The sequence below is a fragment of the Telopea speciosissima genome, chromosome 7 (genome assembly GCF_018873765.1).
Source record: "Telopea speciosissima isolate NSW1024214 ecotype Mountain lineage chromosome 7, Tspe_v1, whole genome shotgun sequence".
NCBI lineage: Eukaryota > Viridiplantae > Streptophyta > Magnoliopsida > Proteales > Proteaceae > Telopea > Telopea speciosissima.
The window spans coordinates 31,369,144-31,390,098 of record NC_057922.1 but is presented as its reverse complement, the minus strand read 5'-3'; the positions used below and the strand labels follow the sequence as shown (position 1 = coordinate 31,390,098).

General features: G+C 40.1%; 1 protein-coding gene and 1 pseudogene across 2 annotated transcripts in view; both read left to right on the top strand.

Annotated features, from left to right (window-relative positions):
* LOC122669998 overlaps positions 1 to 20,137 on the top strand; it is a 95,668-nt gene extending 75,531 nt beyond the window's left edge. The window contains exons 2-3 of one of the 2 annotated variants that reach the window (XM_043866927.1): positions 17,372 to 19,590; positions 19,697 to 20,137. In XM_043866927.1, the coding sequence (XP_043722862.1) occupies positions 17,446 to 19,590; positions 19,697 to 20,122 (2,571 nt within the window). In that variant the 5' untranslated portion in view covers positions 17,372 to 17,445 and the 3' untranslated portion in view covers positions 20,123 to 20,137. Of the gene's footprint in view, positions 1 to 17,271; positions 19,591 to 19,696 lie in introns of those variants that run through there. The other variant, XM_043866926.1, reaches the window with a different exon arrangement.
* Positions 14,192 to 15,602, top strand: LOC122670003 (annotated as a pseudogene).
* Positions 20,138 to 20,955: the final 818 nt, after the last annotated feature.

The following is a 20,955-nucleotide window of genomic DNA, read 5'->3' as shown; positions in this document are numbered from 1 at the left end:
AGAGATGTTGCTGCCTATGATGGACAGAGTTAGGTCCAAGCTTACAGGTTGGAAAGGGAAGCTGTTATCTATGGCTGGTCACGTGGAGTTAGTGAAGACTATGATTTCTAGCATGCCGATCCATAGTTTTTCTGTGTACTGGTGGCCCAGCTCTCTCCTTGGAATCCTTGAAAGATGGATGAGAAACTTTGCCTGGAATGGCGACTCTGAATCTTCTAAAGCCATCACGGTTGGGTGGGATAATCTGTGTAAACCAAAGGAGGAGGTAGGTCTAGGGATCAGGCGGCTGAGGGACGTTAATAAAGCCTTGCTCTGCAAGCTCACCTGGAAGGTTAGAAACGAGGAGATGGTTTCTTCTTCTTTCCTGCGCCATCGGTTCATTAACAAATGGGGGAAGGCTCGGCCTGGTTATACAGCTTTGTCTATTTGGCCGAGGATCAGAAGAATGTGGAAATTTATGACGGATAATGAACGATGGATCCTAGGGAATGGGGAAAAATATATTTTTGGAAGGATAGATGGTGGGGTCTGGATTCTATTTTGAAATTAACTGGGCCGAATGAGAATTTCTTCGACAAAGATACAACGAAAGTGCATGAATTTTTAGAAGAAAGGAGGTGGAAGTTGCCTTAAGTTTCTTCGATGGCCTTGTCTGAAGCTTTCCAGGTGATTGAAACTTTGCAGATCCCAAATTGCAAAGTGGAGGATACAGTTCGGTGGCGGTACTCAATGTCAGGTGATTTTTCTGTGGTGTCAGCTTGGGTGGAGATTAGAAGAAAGATGCCGATTGCCCCCTGGGCTAGCATTGTTTGGCACAAAAATCTGCTTCCTCGCCATTCCATTCTTGGTTGGAGATTAGCGCATGGGAAGATGCCTACGGATGTGGAAGTGCCAAAAAGGGGTGTTTGCATAGTTTCTCGGTGCTCCCTGTGCAGAAAAGAGTGTGAGTCGACAGCCCATTTGTTCCTCACTTGCGAATTTAGCGCTGCAGTTTGGAATACCTTCGCTGATTGGTTTGGCTTCGTTTGGGGGCGCCCCTCTAGCATCCTTGATTTTTTTGAGTGGTGGAAAGGAAAATTTAGAGCATCTAATCTAAGAGACCCGTGGGAAGCAGGTGCTATTTTTGTGTATGCAACTCTGTGGGAAGAGAGAAATAAAAGGCGCCATGAGGGGACTCACCGGAGCATGAAGCAAGTCCTGGAATGCATGAAAGGGGAGCTGCAAGAGTGCAAGTTTGTGATTAGAGGGGTCAAGAGTGTTCAAGATCTGAGGTGTGTCAAAACTATTGGTTTGGTTTCTTCTAATGACATAGGTAGGGGGATCTTTGAAGTGCTTTGGTGTAAGCCTGATCCAAACTAGGTCAAGCTCAACATTGATGGCAGTTCGTTGGGCAACCCTAGCAGGGCTGGGGCGGGGGGCGTGTTTCGCAACCACCAGGCCCAAGTGGTGTTCTCGTATGGAAAATACCTGGGCATTTCCAATAGCTTTGAAGCTGAAATTGAAGCTCTGATGGAGGGGCTCTTTGTTGCTAGGGAGAGTGGGTTCAGAGAAATTTGGATCGAATCGGATTCGGCGGCTTTGGTTCTCTCTATTCAGAAATCTAATATTCCCTGGTTTGCTCTCCAAAGGTGGCAGGTGATTAAACCGTACCTTGACTCCTGCAAATGGAAAATTACGCATTGTTTCAGAGAAGCGAACCATATTGCGGACTACTTGGCTAAGCAAGCGGCGAAAACGAGCACATCCCTGAATAGCCATACCTTCCCTAACCATATTAATGAGCTTCTGGGCTGTGGTGCTATGGGTTTGCCGAGCTGTAGATTTTTGTAGGGCCGGGTAGAGTGATCGCCTCTACCTGGTTGGTTTCTTTATAGCTATTTCCTTCGTTGTAAGGGGCTACGCCCTTTTCCTTGGTTTGTTTTTCATTTTTCTTTCTATTTCCTTAATGCAATGACCCTTTAGCGAAAAAAATAGCTTTACACAAGTTAAGCTTAAGTACCATATATCATGTTTTAACATATAAAAAATGTGGTCATTGTTTAATTCCATAAGATTGAGACACTCAAAAACGATTTGGGAGAAACAATAAAAAAAAAAAAACCAAAAAAAAAAACAAGTGGAAAAAGAATCGCAAATGTGTACAAATGTAATAAAAAAGCAATACAAGAAACTCAATATTTTGGAAATAGTTTCTCAATTCTCAAACCTAATCCCTAGATTTCCCTCTCTGTTTTTTTTTTTTTAACAAAAAATAAGTCTTTTTCATGACCTACGTAGCATTGCCTTCTTATGCCTCTTGCTTTTTATTTCTAGGAAGACAACCCTCCTAGCTTGCAATATAAAAGTTTGACTAATTAAGTTTTTCTTTCACCAATGTAGAAGGAAGGAACTTATCCCCAATGGTGATGTGATCCCATGATTAGAGTCAAAATTATCTCACTCTAATACAATCAGGTGGTATCAATGGCCACTCACCATAGGGTGAAGTGAAACTCTTGGTCATGAAAGAGTGATGTATTAATTCTAGTTGTTGGATAAATGGAGTACATATAGTACACTTCTCATATTTCAGACCTAAAATCCAGCGTAGGGATCCTCTGTAGCGCGATAGGGAGTGTAGCGCACATCCAACGGCTCACAGTGTTTGGGCACGCAGCCCAACACCCCACCTATATGTTGGGCTGCGTGCCCGAGCACTGCGGACAGTCAGATGGTGTGCTACAAACCCTGTCGCGCTACAGGCGACCCAAATCCCCCAAAATCCAATCATTTATCTTTCTAGGTATTAGCATTTTTCCTTCTATTTCTAATTATACATTTGTTTTTAGTTATTTCTTTAAAAGCTTGACTTTTAAATTAGTTTTTTAAGTTTTATTTTGTCACATGATCAAAGACAACTTGAGAGACACACACAATAAAGAACAGTAGAATAAATTTGAAAAAAAAAACTCCAAAATTTATAGGATTCATCTTCTTGTCACTGAGGTGGCAAATAAAAAATAGGTGTGTTATACTAAAAGGGAAAAAAAGTAAAATTATAACTTCATTTTCACTGATCATGATTACAACAATATTTTTCCTTATTTATAAATATAACAAAATGTGCATATGCATAATTTTAACTAATTACTAGTACATCGGAGAATTCTTAATTGGCTAGTTGTGGCTAGTTGTAAATAGCCCAAGGGCTATGGAAAAAAGGATTATCCCGGATCTACACCGAGACATTGGCGGTGATTCTCAAATATCGCAGAACAAAATCTGATACGATAAGATGGAATGCAATAGAAAGAAAGACAGGGAATGGATTACCTATTCCTTACGGTCAAAGCAAGCCCTTTCATGTTGGGCACCCGGTGACGCTTCCTCTTTCTCATAAAGTCACAATATACTCAAAGCAAAATATTTGGATTTCATTTTTAAAGGGATTTTTGTTTAAAAAATTTGACGTGACTTTTTCAAGAATATTCTTAATTCTCATCACACATGATTAAAATCCTCTCCAATTCCCTAAAAATGCAGGGTGGTGCAGTTCAGACACATGGAAAATGCAAAATCCAACGGTGTCGAGCTCAATTAACCCATTTTTTTTCTCTTCTCGAGCTTAGCACTATTGGATTTAACATTTTTCATGTGTGGAGCTCTCAGCCCCGAAGTCCACCGCATTGCACTTTTAGGGAATTGGAGAGGATTTTTTTTCCCATCACACAATCCTCACACCTTCCACTTTTCTAACCAAAAAAAAATGGTCCTTTTCACTGCCAACATAGCATAACCTTCTCATTTGACTTGCATAGTTTTTATTTTTAGGATAAGAGTCCTCCTAGTTTTTGCCGCATAAAAAATTGATGTACTAATCAAGGTTTGAGAATCACTGATACCAATTCCTGGCTGATCCTGTATCGATGTATCAGCAAGGATTAAGGGTAAAATGATAACAAATCATTTTTTAAATGAAAACAAGGGCAAATCCATATGATATGGACCGAACTGAATCTGTATTAGATTGGCTGATCCCAATTCGATATTATATCCGATACCGATTACTAAATCCCTGATACTGCTTCGAATTGTTGAGTAAATGAGATATACAATATGCCTCATATTTCAAAGCCAAAATTCATTTCGTTTACTTCTCTAGATATTTGTATTTTCTCTTCTAATTGCAATTATCCATTTGTTTCAATCAATTCTCTAAAAGCTTCTTGTTCACCAAAAAAAATAATCTCCAAACGCTTGACTTTTAAATTAGTTTTTTTAAACCTTATTTTGCCACATGATTAAAGAGGGTTTGGGAGATGCAATAAAGAACAATAAAACAATTACGTCATAAATATAATAGCATGTGCATACGCTTCCTTGTAATTAATTATGTCCGTCCGCTAGCACCCTATGGTGCTTAGGAACATGGTTTTAGCCTTTTAGGTATCAGTATCAGCCTGGCCAATACCAGATTGGTGTACTGTATGGACATGGGGTATAATGGTCAAAATATCTTATGGAATCGGTATTTCTGAGGTTAAAACTGTCTGATACGATCAATATTGTCCCTATATATATATATTTTTTTTGATGAAAAAACAAAAGAATTTATTTAATTACGAAGATAATTGTTCACAAGGATCAAAGAAACAACAGGTAGTAGTACTCTGAGTTAACCTAACATAATATTTCAACCAGTTACTAAAAGAGGGGTGAGGAAGAGTTTTAAAAGTCAATCCTTTGACACGGTCCACTATCTTCAAAAAAATAGTCAAAATCTCAAAGGGCCAAGGAGAACGGGATGGAGTTGGAAGCATGGTATAAAATCTCGCGAAATATCGGCGATATATCGCGATATTTCGTGAATCTCGACATGACCGAGATACGAAACAAGGTCGAAATAAAAAAGTACAATAACTTCGTCGATATATGAGATATTTCGGCGATATATCGTGGAACTCACGATATATCGCGATATCACGATATATCGCAGATATATTGTAAAGTGACAATAGTGTCACATTCAAAATCCTTATAAATTTCATATTTCGCGACTCTTGGTGATATTTCGGCCGAGAGCTGCTAAATAATTTTCTCTCTTCTTCCTCCCTTCCAAGCCTCATTGAAGCTCCTTGTCGCGGGAAGGCGTCGGAGGGTCATCTAAGCTCATCATCAAGCCTATTTTCATTATTTAAGGTAAATTATATTTCTCTAAAACTATTTTTTTAAAAAAACTTTGTACAAATGTTGTTGGATGTTGATGATATTAATATATGTTAGACACGGAGGCCGATCTCACCTCACGGTGTAAATTTTTCCCATATGTATTTTTTTATTTTTTTCGGTTTTAAAAATTCATTTTCCTACAACTAAAATAGGAAATAATTAGGGGTAATATGACTTAGATGGTAATGAATTAAATATATGTTAGCCACCAATGGCGATCTACGGCTTCACGATGTCGGATTTATTTTTCTGCTCTTAAATAATTCTTTTAATTTTGAAAATTAAGAAAAATATATAAAAAATTAAAAAAGCAGAAATAAATAAGGAAAAATATGAGTTTTAAGTTTAAAAAATAATGAAAAAATATGAAAGTTATTTCTATATGTTTTGAGATGCATTACATGTATATTATGTTTACTAATTCATAGTTTTGTTGTGTTAGGTCAATACTTATATTAACATTATATATAAAAAATTGGTTTTAATTTTGTGAAAAATATAAGGGTTAGGGAAAAATATTAAATAACTATACAAGTGTATTAGTAATCTAAAAGTGTCAATTGAAGTGCATCTACATTAAGTTTTTAATTATTTGTGTTACTTACATTGATAAACAAGTATCATTATGGCGGATCGTGATAGACAACGTGCGAGGGCAAGCAAAGGTGGGGAAAGTAGTCAACAAAGGGGCGGACGGAACAAAGAGAACAGAGGAACAAGAGAGACCAACCAGCCGGATAGGGGTGACATTGCATGGTTACATGGTACTCCCATTGATGGGGATAAGAGAAAATCTATATGTAATTATTGTCACATGCAATTTATGGGAGGTGGGTCCAGATGGAGCTTAAACAACATCGTTGGAGGATCTAAAGATGTTGTAGGTTGTCATATGGTCCCTCTGAAGTAGCCAGGAGATTGGTGATAGTTTGAGGGAAGAAAGAAGAGGAAGGGTGACAAGCAAAGGATAAGAGAACAACTTGAGGATACGGTGAGGAGTTCGATGGGAGGAGGAAGACGATACAATGATGATGATGACTCCTCCTCCTCCTCACGATGATGACATTGCGATGCACGATGACATACAAACAGCGAGAGGAGGCTAGGGATTTTAGGCGATGTTTCAAGGAGTAGAGGAAGTTTTCAAGATGATCGCGAGAGACAAGAGTAGGGGGTAGTGGAGGAGTTGGCGATTACGGAGGTCCTAAAACTTTGAATCCTTTTAAAAGATCACAAAGTGTGAGGGCAACCCCAACACCTCTACCATGCCGTACCACCATCAACATCGATCCTAAATTGCATAAGAAGAAAGGAAGCGGTCAACCGAGAATCAAAGGAGCATGGAAGGGGATGAAGGGATTGGTTAAAGAATCAATAGCTAAGTGGATGCTATACCATACCATCCCGGCAAACAACTGCCCAAGGCCCCCATTATGATACCATGATAGATACCATTGCGGTGGCCCGGGATTCAAGGGCCCCACCCCATATGAGGTAATGAATGTTTATCTACCTCAACAAAAGAGTGAGATTGATGAGTACATTAGTGAGATGAAGAATATGTGGGAGACATATGGGGTGACTATAATGGCGGATGGATGGGTTGGGCCTACAAGAAAGTCCATCATCAATTTCATGATTTATTGTGATGGGAGGGCGGTGTTCCTCAAATCGTGGATGCATCCAAAGAGATAAATGATGCAAAATATATTCTGATTGTTAAAGGAAGTAGTGGAAAAAGATGTGGGTATTGAGAATGTTGTCAGTTGTAGCGGACAATGGAAGTAACTTCAAGCTGGCGGTGAGAAGATGATGAACAATAATAAGTACGGCTCTTACGGACTCCTTGTGCAGCCCATTGCATTGACTTAATGCTAAAAGATATGGGAAAGTTAAAGTTGGTGAAATTGTGGTTGAAAGTGCAAGACAAGTCACCAACTTTGTATACAACCACTCCTATGCACTCAATCTATTGAGGGAAAAATGTGGGGAGTGACTTGGTTAGGCACTGGCATCACAAGATTTGCCACCAACTACATTGCCCTCAAAAGCATTGAGACAAAGAAGGCGGTGAGAAGCATGTTTGCTCGAGGGTGGTTTCAATGGAAGGGTTCCAAGGCGCAAATGGGAGGAAGCACAAACAACGATGTCATCGAGGACTTACGGACCAAACTAAGCAAAGTGGTGAAAGTTTTAGAGCCGATAATTCAAGTTCTACATGTTCTTGACTCCGCTCTGAAGGGCCCAACCATGCCGATCCTATATCTTTGCAATAGACTTGATGAAAGATAGTGTCTATAGTGTGGGTCCTCGCGATAGCAAACACTTCTTAGATATCATAAATGCTCATTGGGAGAATCAACTTATGCATCCATTGCATAAAGGTGGTGAAATAAATTTGTTTTATGTTTACTAATTCATAGTATTATTATTTACTAATTACCTATGCATTTGACAATACCTCTATTCTATATGTCATATTTGACATACTACTTCAACCTAAGTATCAATATAACAATAGGCTTGGGTTGGAAACTCAACTTATTGATCTTTGTGAAACAAGTAGTGAAGAAGTTGGAGCCGGATGGTGCACTACAAGCAATTTGCAACAATGAAGTGAGTTCATTTGGAAACTCAACTTATTGATGCTTTCAAATAAGTAGTGAAGAAGTACTTACTAATTTTCCACATGGGTATAGATCAAGGTATTTAGGGATGCATTGGGAAGTTTTGGAGCCGAGGCTGCGATACAAGGCGAAGCACGTGGTGATCTTGGTAATTCTTTTAAGTTTTAAATTACATATGTATTGAAATTTGAAAGTTGAAAGTTGAAACAACATTTGACACATGTCTTTTTGTTGTAAACTTATAATGCAGTGAATGGTGGGTGTTGTATGGGAATCGGTGAAAACTTAAGAAGAATAGCAATTAAAGTCCTTGCCCAAACATGTTACGCATCGGTTGTGAGAGGAGCTGGAGTACCTTTGCACTCATCCACTCCAAGAGGCGCAGCATTGGGGTCTCAACGTTTATCGACATGGTGTATGTGCACTACAACTTGAGGCTGAAGCGCAACACATACGCATGGGACATGAGGGCAGAGAGGGCACCATTGATCTAGCGACATCTTTCAAGTTGACTCGGGCGATGAGGACCCTATTGTGGATTGGGTGAGGATAGAGGTGAGCCGAGTCTTGGATGAGGAGGAGGTAGGCCCGACCCCATGATAACCGAGATTGGTGCGATGTGGGCCAGTATATGGTGACGAGTCGAGATACATGCAAGGAAGCCTCACCCATACCATTCCAGCCCTTGGTGGCAATGTTCGATGATGAAGGCTGGTCTAAGTCCTCAAATGATGATGATGGTGATGATGGTGATCTTTGGTGGTGGTGATGGTGATCTTTGGTGGTGGTGATGTTGGTGGTGGTGATCTTTGGTGAAGAATATGGCGGCATGCGAGGCGTTATGTGGTAGGCGGGAGGCCCGGATTCGGCACTGTAGGCCCACTCCGATTCACGGGAGACACGGTTTGATCATGCCACACAAGATACGGACCACGAACACGTGCCCCGCACCCCCACCCTCGAGAGGCCCCCTACATACATACAGCGAAGCGTGGGAATTAGACAAACACGATTGCAACTTTGATCACATGGACATTGATAACCTATCTAGCTCTGTTGGTGGTTTGAGTATGGGTGATAGGGAGGGAGGACCGCTGGACATTGGCGTGCCCCATCTTTTGGCACATGCCACTCCATTGGCATCGGATTATGGTGCATCACAACCTTACGGTGGATATGGATATGGATCATCATCATATGGGCGGTTTAGTGGGGTAGGGGACTATGACTACCGATCCTAGTCCCGAGGGACATCTTGGATCATCTTTTGTAGATAACATCTTTGCATACCTAGCGGACCTAGATACCAACCTCACCGGCCATACATGCGGCCAATGCCATCGCCTCTTGCGCGGCGCCAACATCATATCACGAGTGGATCATCTTCTTCACGGTGGATCGATTGGTAACCCTAGTTTATATCCTAGGATAGGTTACCTACGGTATTGATGATTCCATTTACGTGACACTTGTGGATGACTACACTCGTTTCTTCTCCGATTCTATACACGTGGTCCACATATGTCATTCAAGCAGAGAGCAATGGACGTCGACTCGGCGAGGCATGAGTGGGATTGATCCGGGGAGGCACGGCAACTACTATTAGCGAGTTTAGCACTTGTAATTTGTAACTTAAGTTGTGATTTCATTAATCTATGTGTATTTAACTATTTATACATTAAGGTCGGCGACCGTATGTCAATCAAGTGCAAGCCCAAAACACCAATTTGAATTCACATTTTTACAATTTTATGGTTTAAATGTGTTTATTAAGCTTAAATAAGGCTGTCCATGAAGTTTCGAGGCCTAAATATGGCCAAATACCCCGAGATGGACCCCGAAATATTGCGAGAAAAAATGCAATATTTAGGGAATATTCACGATATCTCGGATATTTCGGATATCTCGGTAGGCCGAGATACCGATATATCGCGAATATAGTACTATGGTTGGAAGAAGTCCTAGTAACGCCAGATTGGAACACCATACTTCTTTCAATTTCAAACCTCTCAAAAGGGTATGATCCAGACCATATAGAAGTCCTATTAACTCTGATTCTAGATTATGTGTAGTTTTAATCTGTCCTGCAGCCAACAAAATGAGTTTGCCATCTAGCAAAATGCAAAAAGCACAGCCAGAGTAATCTATACCACCTATGTCTCTGGGATCAAATCCTACGCATAACAAAACAGGAAAATATAAAGTAGGTAAACGCATATTAGGAAATGATGAGATAACTGTATTAGCATATAACAGAGAATCCAAGTTGATTAAAGGTGGAGCTAGATGAAGATCTAGCAACCAAAGTTCAATTCGCCGAATCACAGCGGAAGGATCAGGCTTAACAGAATTAAAAATAAAATTGTTTCTAGCAGACCAAACAACATAACATGTTATTATAAAAACAGAAAAAAACCAAATGAGGGAAGTCTTATCAAGCCGGCTGCTAAGTAAGGTAGAGATGCAGAAATGTCTGATAGAAGGGAATGAAATGAATTCCATCCTCAGACCCAGTGGACCAGCTGCCCAGATATGTTCAACCCAATCACAGGAGAGGAAGATATGCCAGATGGTCTCATTACAGGTGCCACAGAAAGCACAAGTGGGATCGACCTGAGTCCATTTCGAAACAAAATCCTTAACCGGAATCCCTGCATGTAATACACGGCAGAAGAAAATTTTAAACTTAGGATGAAGATTAAGTTTCCAAAAAAACTTCCACCATGTGATACAAGAGAAATTATTTAAAGATGTACATGAAAGAAAATGTGCCACTTTTTTAGTGCTGAAACGCCCATCTTTAGAAAGAGAGCACCACCAAGTGTCAGTAGAGTTAGAACAAGGGAGGCTGGAGATATTATTAAAATAATTAGGAACTGTAGTTCTAAGCAACCCGTCGTTCCAAGTGGAAGCATTTATAAAGAAGCTAACCTTTTCAGGGTAAATCCACTGGGATTTAGTCGGTTTAAGAGTAAAGGTTGGGATCGAGGGGATCCAAGGATCCGTCCAGAAGTAGGTCTCACAGCCATTACCTATCTTCCGTAAGCAGAAGGATTTAAGGGGCTGGATAATTTTAGTGATACTATTCCAAGTCCAAGAGCCCCCCTTCCGCAAAGTACTAGGATCAAAAAGAGAAGTGTGGGGGAAGTATTTAGCCTTGAGAACTCTAGCCCACACCGATTGATTATCAGTTAATAATCTCCATCCTAGGCGGAGGACAAGGGCTTGGTTCTGCACCCGAGCCAAGTGAAACCCCAAACCACCCAAATACGTGGGAGAGCAATGTTTCTTCCAAGATAACTGGGAATGTTTCCTAGTAACATCACTACCACCACACCAAAAATTATAACTAACAGAATCAATTTTCCTGCAAATTTGCTTAGGTAAGTAAAAAACAACTCATTTGATAAGCAGGTAAAGAACTCAAAACAGATTTAATAAGTACTCCTCGGCCTGCATAAGAAAGACTATTAGAAATCCAAGTAGCCAATTTGCAGTTAATTTTACTAACCAAGGGCATAAGATGTTTAACCTTAGATTTAAGGGGGAAAAGAGAAGTTCCAAAGTAAAAGGAATCAAGGCTCATGGGAGGGATTCCCAAAATGGAACAGAGTCTGGACTTTCCAGAATCCGAAACATTATTGCTAAAGTACAAGCCACTTTTGGTTAAATTAACCTGTTGACCAGATAAATCAGAAAACAAATTTAAAATTGCCTTAATGGTCAACAAATCTTCCTCGTTGGCTCTGCAAAAAATAAATATATCATCAGCAAAGAACAGATGGGCAATTTTTGGGGCTCCTCTGGCCACTTTAATACCATGAAATAGGTCAAGGTCCCTGTAGGCAGATAGGAGACAAGACAAAACCTCCATACCAGTTATAAAAAGATAAGGACTTAGAGGGCACCCTTGCCTCAGTCCCCTCAAACCCCTAAACATACCAAAAGGGCTACCATTAAGTTTAACAAAAAAAGGAAGAAGAGGAAATTAACAGTGATATAAGGTCACAGGAACAATTACCAAACCCAAGGAATTTAAAAATAGAGGTAAAAAAAGACCATTCCATCCTATCATAAGCCTTGGACATATCAATTTTAATTGCCACAAACCCCTCACGACCACGCTTATGGTTAAGAAAATGAAAGACCTCCTGTGCAATAACAATATTGTCAGCAATTTGGCAACCTTGCACAAAAGCACCATGGAAGGGAGACATGAACAGAGGAAGAAAGGGTTTGAGCCTGAAGGCAACGAACTTAGCAATAATTTTATAGAACACATTGCATAAACTGATAGGCCTAAAATCCCCCAGATGGATAGCAGAATCAATCTTAGGGATGAGACAGAGCAAAGTATGGTTAGTAGTGGAAGGTATAGATAGAGAGGAAAAGCAATTAGAGATAAACAGAAAGACAGGATTCTTAATATCTTCCCAAAATTTTTGGAAGAAACAGGCCTGAAAACCATCAATTCCTAAGGCTTTAAGGGGACCAAGAGAGAAAACAATATGCTTAAGTTCATCCAGAGAAGAGGCAGAACAAAGCAAGTCACAATCAACTTGAGGAATAATAGGAGGAAAGAGACATTCAATGAAGCTTGCATCCAAAGGGTCAGAAGTTGTAAACAACTGTTGAAAGTGATCAGCAAAGGCTAAAGCAATTGAGCAAGGTTCAGTTAACCTAGAACCATCATCCAAGAGAATGTGATCAATTTTTCTATATCAAAGATTATGCTTCGCCATTTGATGGAAAAAACGTGTATTACTTTCACCAAAGAGTATAAAATTTTGTCTGGATTTCTGAAGCCAAAAGCATTCTTCAGCATCAAGTATCCATTTAAATTTAGCAATAGAATCCTCATAATCACACAACGGTGGTGAAGAAAGTTCCTCTAAGGACCCAACTTGGTGAGAAGCTGGTCTTTCAGACCCTCAATATGACCAAACACGTGTTTGTTCCAACTTCTGAGTAAATTAGAAATGATGCAAGACGATAGGGAAAAGAATCAGGGGAATTATCCTTCCAGAAATTCGCACACAGTGTTGAGAAATTAGGGTGGTGAGTCCAAGCGAGTTGAAAATGAAAGATTTTCCTGAAGGATCGTTGAGAGGAGGAAGAACGAAGGATAATAGGATTGTGGTCAGAACATAAAGAGGGAAGCTTTTGAAGAGAAGTTAAAGGTGACTAGTGAAACCAAGGCGCGGAGCAAAAGGCTCTGTCAAGACATTTGATCCAATACCGAACCGCTGATATCCGATACCTAAAACCATGCTTAGGAAGCTTCTCTCTCTCTAACAAAATCACAATACACCCAACCAAAATACTTGGATTTCATTTTCAAACAAAAATAAATATATAAATTCCCCTCCCCCACCCAAAAAAAAATATATAATAATAATATTATTAATCACAAATGACTCGTTTTGGAATAGTTTCTCAATTCTCATCATCTAATCCTCACCTTCAATTTTTTTTAAAGAAAAAGGGTTCCTTTCAAGGCCTACATAGTATGGCCTTCTTGTATAGTCCTAGTTTTTATTTATAAGAAGAGAGCCCTCCTAGTTTTTGCTGTAGCTACATACATAGACGCAGTGGCAGCTCATAATAATCTTGGAATTACATTCAATTTTATGAGAAATGGTTTCCACCATCCCAAAAACTTGTTTTGTCATGGTATCCTCACAGCTCACAGTGTTTGGGCACGCAGCCCAACACCTCACCTATATGTTGGGGTGCGTGTTCGAGCACTGCGGACCGTCAGATGATGCACTAAAAACCCTATTGCGCTACAGGAGACCCAAAATCCAATCATTTTTCTTTCTAGGTATTAGCATTTTCCCTTCTATTTCTAATTATACATTTGTTTTTTATTTCTTTAAAAGCTTGACTTTTAAATTAGTTTTTTAAGTTTTATTTTGTCACATGATCAGAGACGACTTGAGAGACACACAATAAAGAACAATAGAATAAAGGGAAATTATCAGCGCCACCCCCTGACGTTTGCCTATATTTTAAAGCACACCCACTAACTACCTAATATCAAATCTGGTCCAAAAACTAACGGGGTTAGCATTTTAACCGTTAATTAGTGATGTTAGCAGGTTAGTTTTTATTAAAAGACAAAATTGCCCTTGTTATGACATGAACTGTGGATATTTTTGTAATTTCACCTCTTCCCCCCCCCCCCCCCTTCTCACTCCTACTCTCTCTTTCTTCTCCGTCTCCGGCTACCATGGCATCCCTCTCCCCTCCAACACTCCTTCCCCCTCTCCCCTCCCTTGCCGTCGCTGGCTCCGGCTCCGACTCCATCCCTCACCAGCGATTGTCAGTTTTTGTAACAAGTATAGAACCCAATCTCCTCTGTTTCGTTTACTTTTATTGGGGTCTTTCTCCATGGGTTTCCCAGTAGGTTACACAGAGCTCTTCCTTCCAAAGCTCCTTGTTCACACACTTTCCTTACTGGGTTTCATCAGAAAAATCATATGCTGGCTATTGCGATTCGTGGGTTTGGGGGATTTTCTTGAGCCCGACATTGCCTGGTCTTCTTCAAAGTGAGGAGTTTATGAGCATGCACTGTCTTGAATCCTCTCATGGGTGGCTGGTTATAGTGGATGAGAAAGGTACTCCTCCTACCGAAACCTTCAAAATGTATCTAATCAACCCTTTCACCAGGGCCCAACTGCCCCTTCCACCCACCTCCACACTTCTTGTTGATGATGTGGATGAGGAGGAGGACCACCAATATCCTTTGAGAGTTAATTATTCCAATAATATACTCAAACTCCTTAAATCGCTCAAGTGTGAGAAAGGTTGTGTTATCGTCAAGTCCTTCTTCTTCTGCTTCTCAATCCCAATCCTCCAACGTTGTGGCTATTAGGATTTTCCCAAAATACGACAAGTGTGGGTTTAATTAATTATCGGATCAATCATTGATGGGGATCAAGAAATACAAGGGTTGACGTGGCTGCTACTATTTTATTGAGATTGACCGGACCAGCGTGGCCTATTGTAGAAGTGGATTAGGGTTGGTGAGTATTATAAATACTACTGATGTGGGAGAGTTTAGGAGGCGGCAGAAGATCCCCATCGCGGATTGCATTCATTCTCTGACAGATCGATGCTGCTTATGAAGGCGTTCTTATTTGTTCTTCACCAGCATACGTGGGTGCCAAGTACACTTTGTTTTTCCTGTTTATTTTGATTCAATCGTGTTCTAAAGATCTGTATGTGGACGGATTCGGGTTTGACAAAACCCTTACGTGTTCTAGCAGTGGCCATAGCCATAATTGATAGAATAATAGCCTTCTCTAGACCTAGACACAAGGCTTGGACTCCTTTCGCCTCAGATTGTTTCATGGATATATTATTCTACAGGGACCATCTCTTTGCCCTAAGATGTCGGTGGAACAACAATGAGAAGGTCCTGTATCTGCCGTTCTGATCCGAGAAATCCTACCGATAGTTAAGTTCGTTGACTTGATCTCTAGCGGCGACGGCAAAACGCCGGACAGCTGCACTGTTTGTTTGTATGAGTTCGAGGGTGAGAGAAGAGATCAGACAGTTAACGAACTGCCGACATATCTTTCACAGGTGCTGCTTGGATCGTTGGATGGATCATGATCAGAAAACTTGCCCACTTTGTAGAACCCCTTTCATACCTGACGAGTTGCAGGACGCGTTCAACGAACGGCTTTAGGCTGCTTCCGGTATTCCAGATTATTACAGCGAGTACTCTTCGGTTTCGGGTTTGTAGCTTTTGATTTTGAAGAAAAAAAGCAAAAACAGAGGGCGTGGGAAAGACTTAAATGTACATATATGGTGGGTGGAAACTCCGAGAACCCGGGAGAGGGAGAAGGAGTGTTGGAGGGAAGAGGAATGCCATGTTGCCGGAGACGGAGAAGAAAAGAAGAGTGGGAGTGAGAGCGGGGAAGAGGTGAAATTACAAAAACATCTACAGTTCATGTCATAATAAGGGCAATTTTGTCTTTTAATAAAATCTAACTTGCTAACATCACTAATTAATGGTTAAAATGCTAACCTGTTAGTTTTTGGACCAGACTTGATATTATGGTAATTAGTGGGTGTGTTTTAAAATATAGGCAAACGTTAGGGAGTGGCACTGATAATTTCCCTAGAATAAATTTGACACAATAAAGAACAATAGAATAAATTCAAAAAAACAAAAACTCTAAAATGTATAGGATTCATCTTCTTGTCACTGAGGTGGCAAATAAAAAATAGGTGTATTATACTAAAAGGGCAAAAAAATAAAGTTATAACTTCATTTTCAACGATCTTGATTACAACAAGATTTTCCCTTATTTATAAATGTAAAAAAATGTGCATATGCATAATTTTAACTAATTACTAGTATATCGGAGAATTCTTAATTGGCTAGTTGTAAATAACCCGAAGGCTATGGAACAAAGGATTATCCCAAATCTACACCGAGACATTGACGGTGATTCTCAAATATTGCATAACAAAATCTGATACGATAAGATGAAATGCAATAGAAAGAAAAACAGGGAATGGATTACCTATTTCTAACTGTCAAAGTGAGCCCTTCCATGTTGGGTAGCCCGTGACGCTTATTCTTTCTCATAAAGTCATAATATACTCAAAGCAAAATTTTTGGATTTCATTTTTAAAGGAGTTTTGTTTCTTTTTCTATTAAAAAAATTTGACGCGACTACTTCGAGAATATTCTTAATTCTCATCAGACACGATTAAAGAAACAAGAAATGCCTATGTTAACATCACGAATTGATGGGAGGTTCAAGCATTGGTGTTTTTTTTTTTTTTTCTTCTTTCTTCTCAAGTTCGGCAATGTTGGATGCGAAAAGGATTCTGTCCAGCACCCTGCTCGGGCTGCATGTGCAGCACCGGACTTGGTGAGGCGTGAACAGACTGCCTCACCCCTACTCGGGCAAGGCACTGCCGCACTGGGGCAGGGGTGAGGCAGTATTTTCACACCTCATTGTGTCCGGCACTGCACGTGCAACCCGGGCAAGGTGTTGGACACGAGCCAAGTACTCTAGTCGCATCTTCCACTTGTTGAGCTCCAAACCCCGAATAGCACCGCACTTGCTGATTAAAGAATTGGAGAGGCTTTTCTTCCAAAAACTAGAGGGATTTTTTTTATTATAAAAAAAAATAGAAACATAATGTGTAAAAGCAAACACAATAAACAGGGAAGAAACAACAAGGCATGAAGGCAATCAAAGCACGAAAGCAGTTGACTTTGACTACTCTGTTGAACTACTCAACAACACCAGATACCTGGAAGATAAACTGAGAGAGAAGGAGAAGGGGGAAATTAAATCCGTAGTAGCAAGTATAAAAGCAAGAGAAAGAATGAAATAGAAAACCAATCTTGTTTGAGGAAAATCACAGAAAGGATCCACTTAATGGTACTCTTCCTCTTGCTTTTAGTAAAATTCCACTCTGACAATTCACAGCACATCCCAACAACTGTTTATCTCCTGCAACCTCTTACTAGAAAATCTCAACTTCTACTGTTCTATTTGCAACACCTCAATCCTCATTGATTCATTTGAACCCAAAAGCTTTCATTTGGCAGTTCGAGTTGAAATCCTGTCCTGGCAATATGGATCATATTAGTCCACAATCCATAGGAGGTGATGGGATCAAACGGGTGCAGATTGGTAACAAGTTAAACACTAATTTTGGTCCTGATGGAATCAAGTTGAACACTAATTGGGGTTCTGGTGGAATAGAAACCATATTTGAACCTCAGGGATATGGTGATGCAATTACACCAGGTCCAGAAGAAGCTGGTTCTACATCAAAACCAACTGTCAATGCACCAGAGAAGAAGCTGACTCTATTTGCTCTTCAACTTGCAGTTCTGGAGAAAATGGCCACCGGGTTTGGAGCTCTGGGATTCATCTGGGCAACCGTTGTTCTTCTCGGTGGTTATGCGATTGTACAATCCGTAATTGACTTCTGGTTCATCACCGTCATACTCTTAATTGAAGGCGCCAGAATCTTCAGCCGCAGTCATGAGCTTGAATGGCAACACCAATCTACATGGACGATTGCAAATGCCAGCAAACATAGTTTCAATGCACTGAAATCGAGCTCCAATGTAATTGTTCGAGCCATAAGAAGAATTACAGAGGAAATTTCTGGAATCCAACAAAGCAGAGAACTCCAAGGGAAGACCAACGAGGCAGGACCCAGCAATCGGTTAACTGGTAGATATGGCCAAGAACTCAAAGAGAAGATCAATGAGGGAAAAACCAGCAACCGGCCAAGACGTACATGGAGATCATCAGAGGTTCCCCTGCTTCCATATGCAGATTGGATTTTTCAATCTAAGAACATCAGTAAGTTATTGTCTTGGCTTCAGTTGTTATCAGCCTTAGCTTGTATAACGCTTTCAGTAATGAGGCTCGTTCAGTTGACCCATGGTGACGCAATTACACAAAGCCTAGAAACTGCGAACTTGAGATCTGCCCTGAATATCTTTTATGGTTTGGCCTTGGCTGAAGCTTTCTTGTCTCTGTTGGGGAAACTCTACTGGGAATGGACGATTATGCATCGCAAATTGCTGGAGGAGGTGAACAAGGAGTGTGAGTTGGGAAGTTCCGGCATGATTTCCATCCAAAGGTTCTTCTATGATGCCTATTCGGAATGTGTTAATGGAAGCATCTTTGATGGCTTAAAGCTGGATTTGGTTACTTTTGCTACAGAGCTTTTGGCCTCTCATTCCAGCGAAGAGCAGCTAATTGGGGCTCAAATTCTTCAGAAGTTCTCCAATAATCCCCGATTCTCTGGTGATACACTGCAGAAGATTGGCACATCTACATCGGTTATTGAAAGATTGGTAGAGATGTTGAACTGGAAGAACCCACAAGAAGCAGAGATCAGGGGAGCAGCTGCACAGATTTTGTCCATACTAGCTGGAAAAAAGCAGAACTCCCTTCGAGTTGCAGGAATTTCTGGTGCAATGGAATCTATATCATCTTTGCTCTACACTCAACGTAGCTCTGACGGTGTATTTGATGAACTCGGGGAGAAACAGATAGTTTTCGATAAAGAAAATTATGAGTTTTCTGCCTATAGCCAATTGGGTCTCACCATTCTCAAGAAACTTGCACGCGACCACGATAATTGTGAGAAGATCGGTACCACGAGAGGCCTCCTGCTCAAAATTATCGACTTCACACATACAGGAGAGGAGTTGCTCAAGAACACCCAGGACACAGACCATAGGATATTGGCAGTGAAACAATCCTTGCAAGTGCTACAGTTGCTCGCAAGAACATCTGGTAATGTGGGCAAGCATCTGAGGCAAGAGATTGTGGAGATTGTTTTCACAGTAAGCAACATCAGAGAAATTCTCAAGTATGGTGAGAAGTACCCAAAGCTTCAACATGTAGGAATCGTGATTTTAACTAGCTTGGCCTTCGACGTTGAGGCAAGAGAGAGGATTGGAAGCACAGGCGGAATCATTAAAGAATTGTTCCGGATTTTCTTCCAAGATCCAAATTCTGAAGATCAGAATCGTGTGAGGGTTGCAGCAGGGGAGGCAATTGCAATGCTTGCACTGGAGAGCGATAAGAACTGCTCTAGGATATTGAATCAGATGGTACTAAAAAAGCTCGTGAGGGCACTCGAAGATCCAGCGCTTCGCATTAATTCGGCCAGAATTTTAAGACATTTGTGCAAATTCGCTGGACAAGATTGCTTTGAACAATTAAAGGGAGTCTCTGCTGCTGCACCCACAGTAAGTTCTTCATTTATCATCTGTGAACCCATTTCATCTTGCATCTTAAGGTCTAATAAGAATCATTCTAACAAGTGCTTCGGTTCCTGTTATAACTAATTTACAGGTGCTGATGGCGATAATGTTAGAAGAGAACAAACTACAAGAAGTAATGCTCGGTCTAGCAACACAGGTGTTCAAATTCATGACTCCTGAAGAAGTAAGTATCACGTTTAATCGGACTCGAATTGGTGATGCCATATTTGCAAGGAAACTCCTAGACATTTTGAAATTTTACAAATATCCATCGGCCAAAGTTCCTAGAATGAGGAGGTTTGCGATTGAGGTAGCACTTTTGGTGATGACGAACAGCAAAGCAATGGTAAAAATTTTCAGAGATCTTAGGATGGAGCAGGAGCTCGAGATTATGAGAGAGACCACATCAGAGATCGAGAGCTTTAACATTTTCTCGGGAACTATTGGACTTAGCCGGCACAACATACCAATCCACTCACTAGTCGATAAAGCACTCGAGTTGCTAGCAAATGGATGAAAATTTGGAATTAAGATTGCTCACTCTGCAAATCCAACAATTCCTTCTCATGTGTCAAGTGTATACATGTATTAATTCGTTTTCAAACATACATTTCAATCTGATTGTTTTGTTGCTAATAACAATTTAAGTTCCTGCTTCTGATTGTTTTAACCAATGTATACATTTGATGATTAAAATGTAAATATTACCATTCTTATGTTTCAATGTAACCTAAATACAGTAAGATTTATTAAGTTTTCCGAACTATTGCATTGAAAAGAAAGTAAATTAAAAACCCAACACTTTGAATATCTCAGCTTTTGGGGTAACTATTGTTGTCCATTTGTCCATGCGAAATTTCAATTCCTTAATCATCAATCATGTGGCTAGATACATAAATCAATTTTCTTAATCACTTGGTGGTCCTTAATTTATCAATACTACTTTATTTTATCACTTGATAAACTCTGTTATGACACTGAAAATTGAGGAATTTGGCTAATCCAACTTCACCAAATGGCAAAAAGAGGTTCACATCCTAAACATGTCCTGGATGGACATGTCTCAAAAAACCCGGACTCATAAAAAAACTCAATTTTTTGGAGAAAGTTTTCCTTCACCACATCATCTTAGGGTTCACAAACCCCTATTTTAAATTGCTTGATTCATGTGTTTGCTAGGAAGGCTAGGATTGAGAAAGTTGGGATGATTACTATGGATAGTGTTATGGACGTTGTATCTCTTTTCTGTTAATTTTTCTTTTTCCAAGTAAGTTCTAAAAAAATTGGATAGAGTCGGAAAGAAATTCAAATTGGAAAAGATAGACCCTGATTTTAATTATGCACGACTCT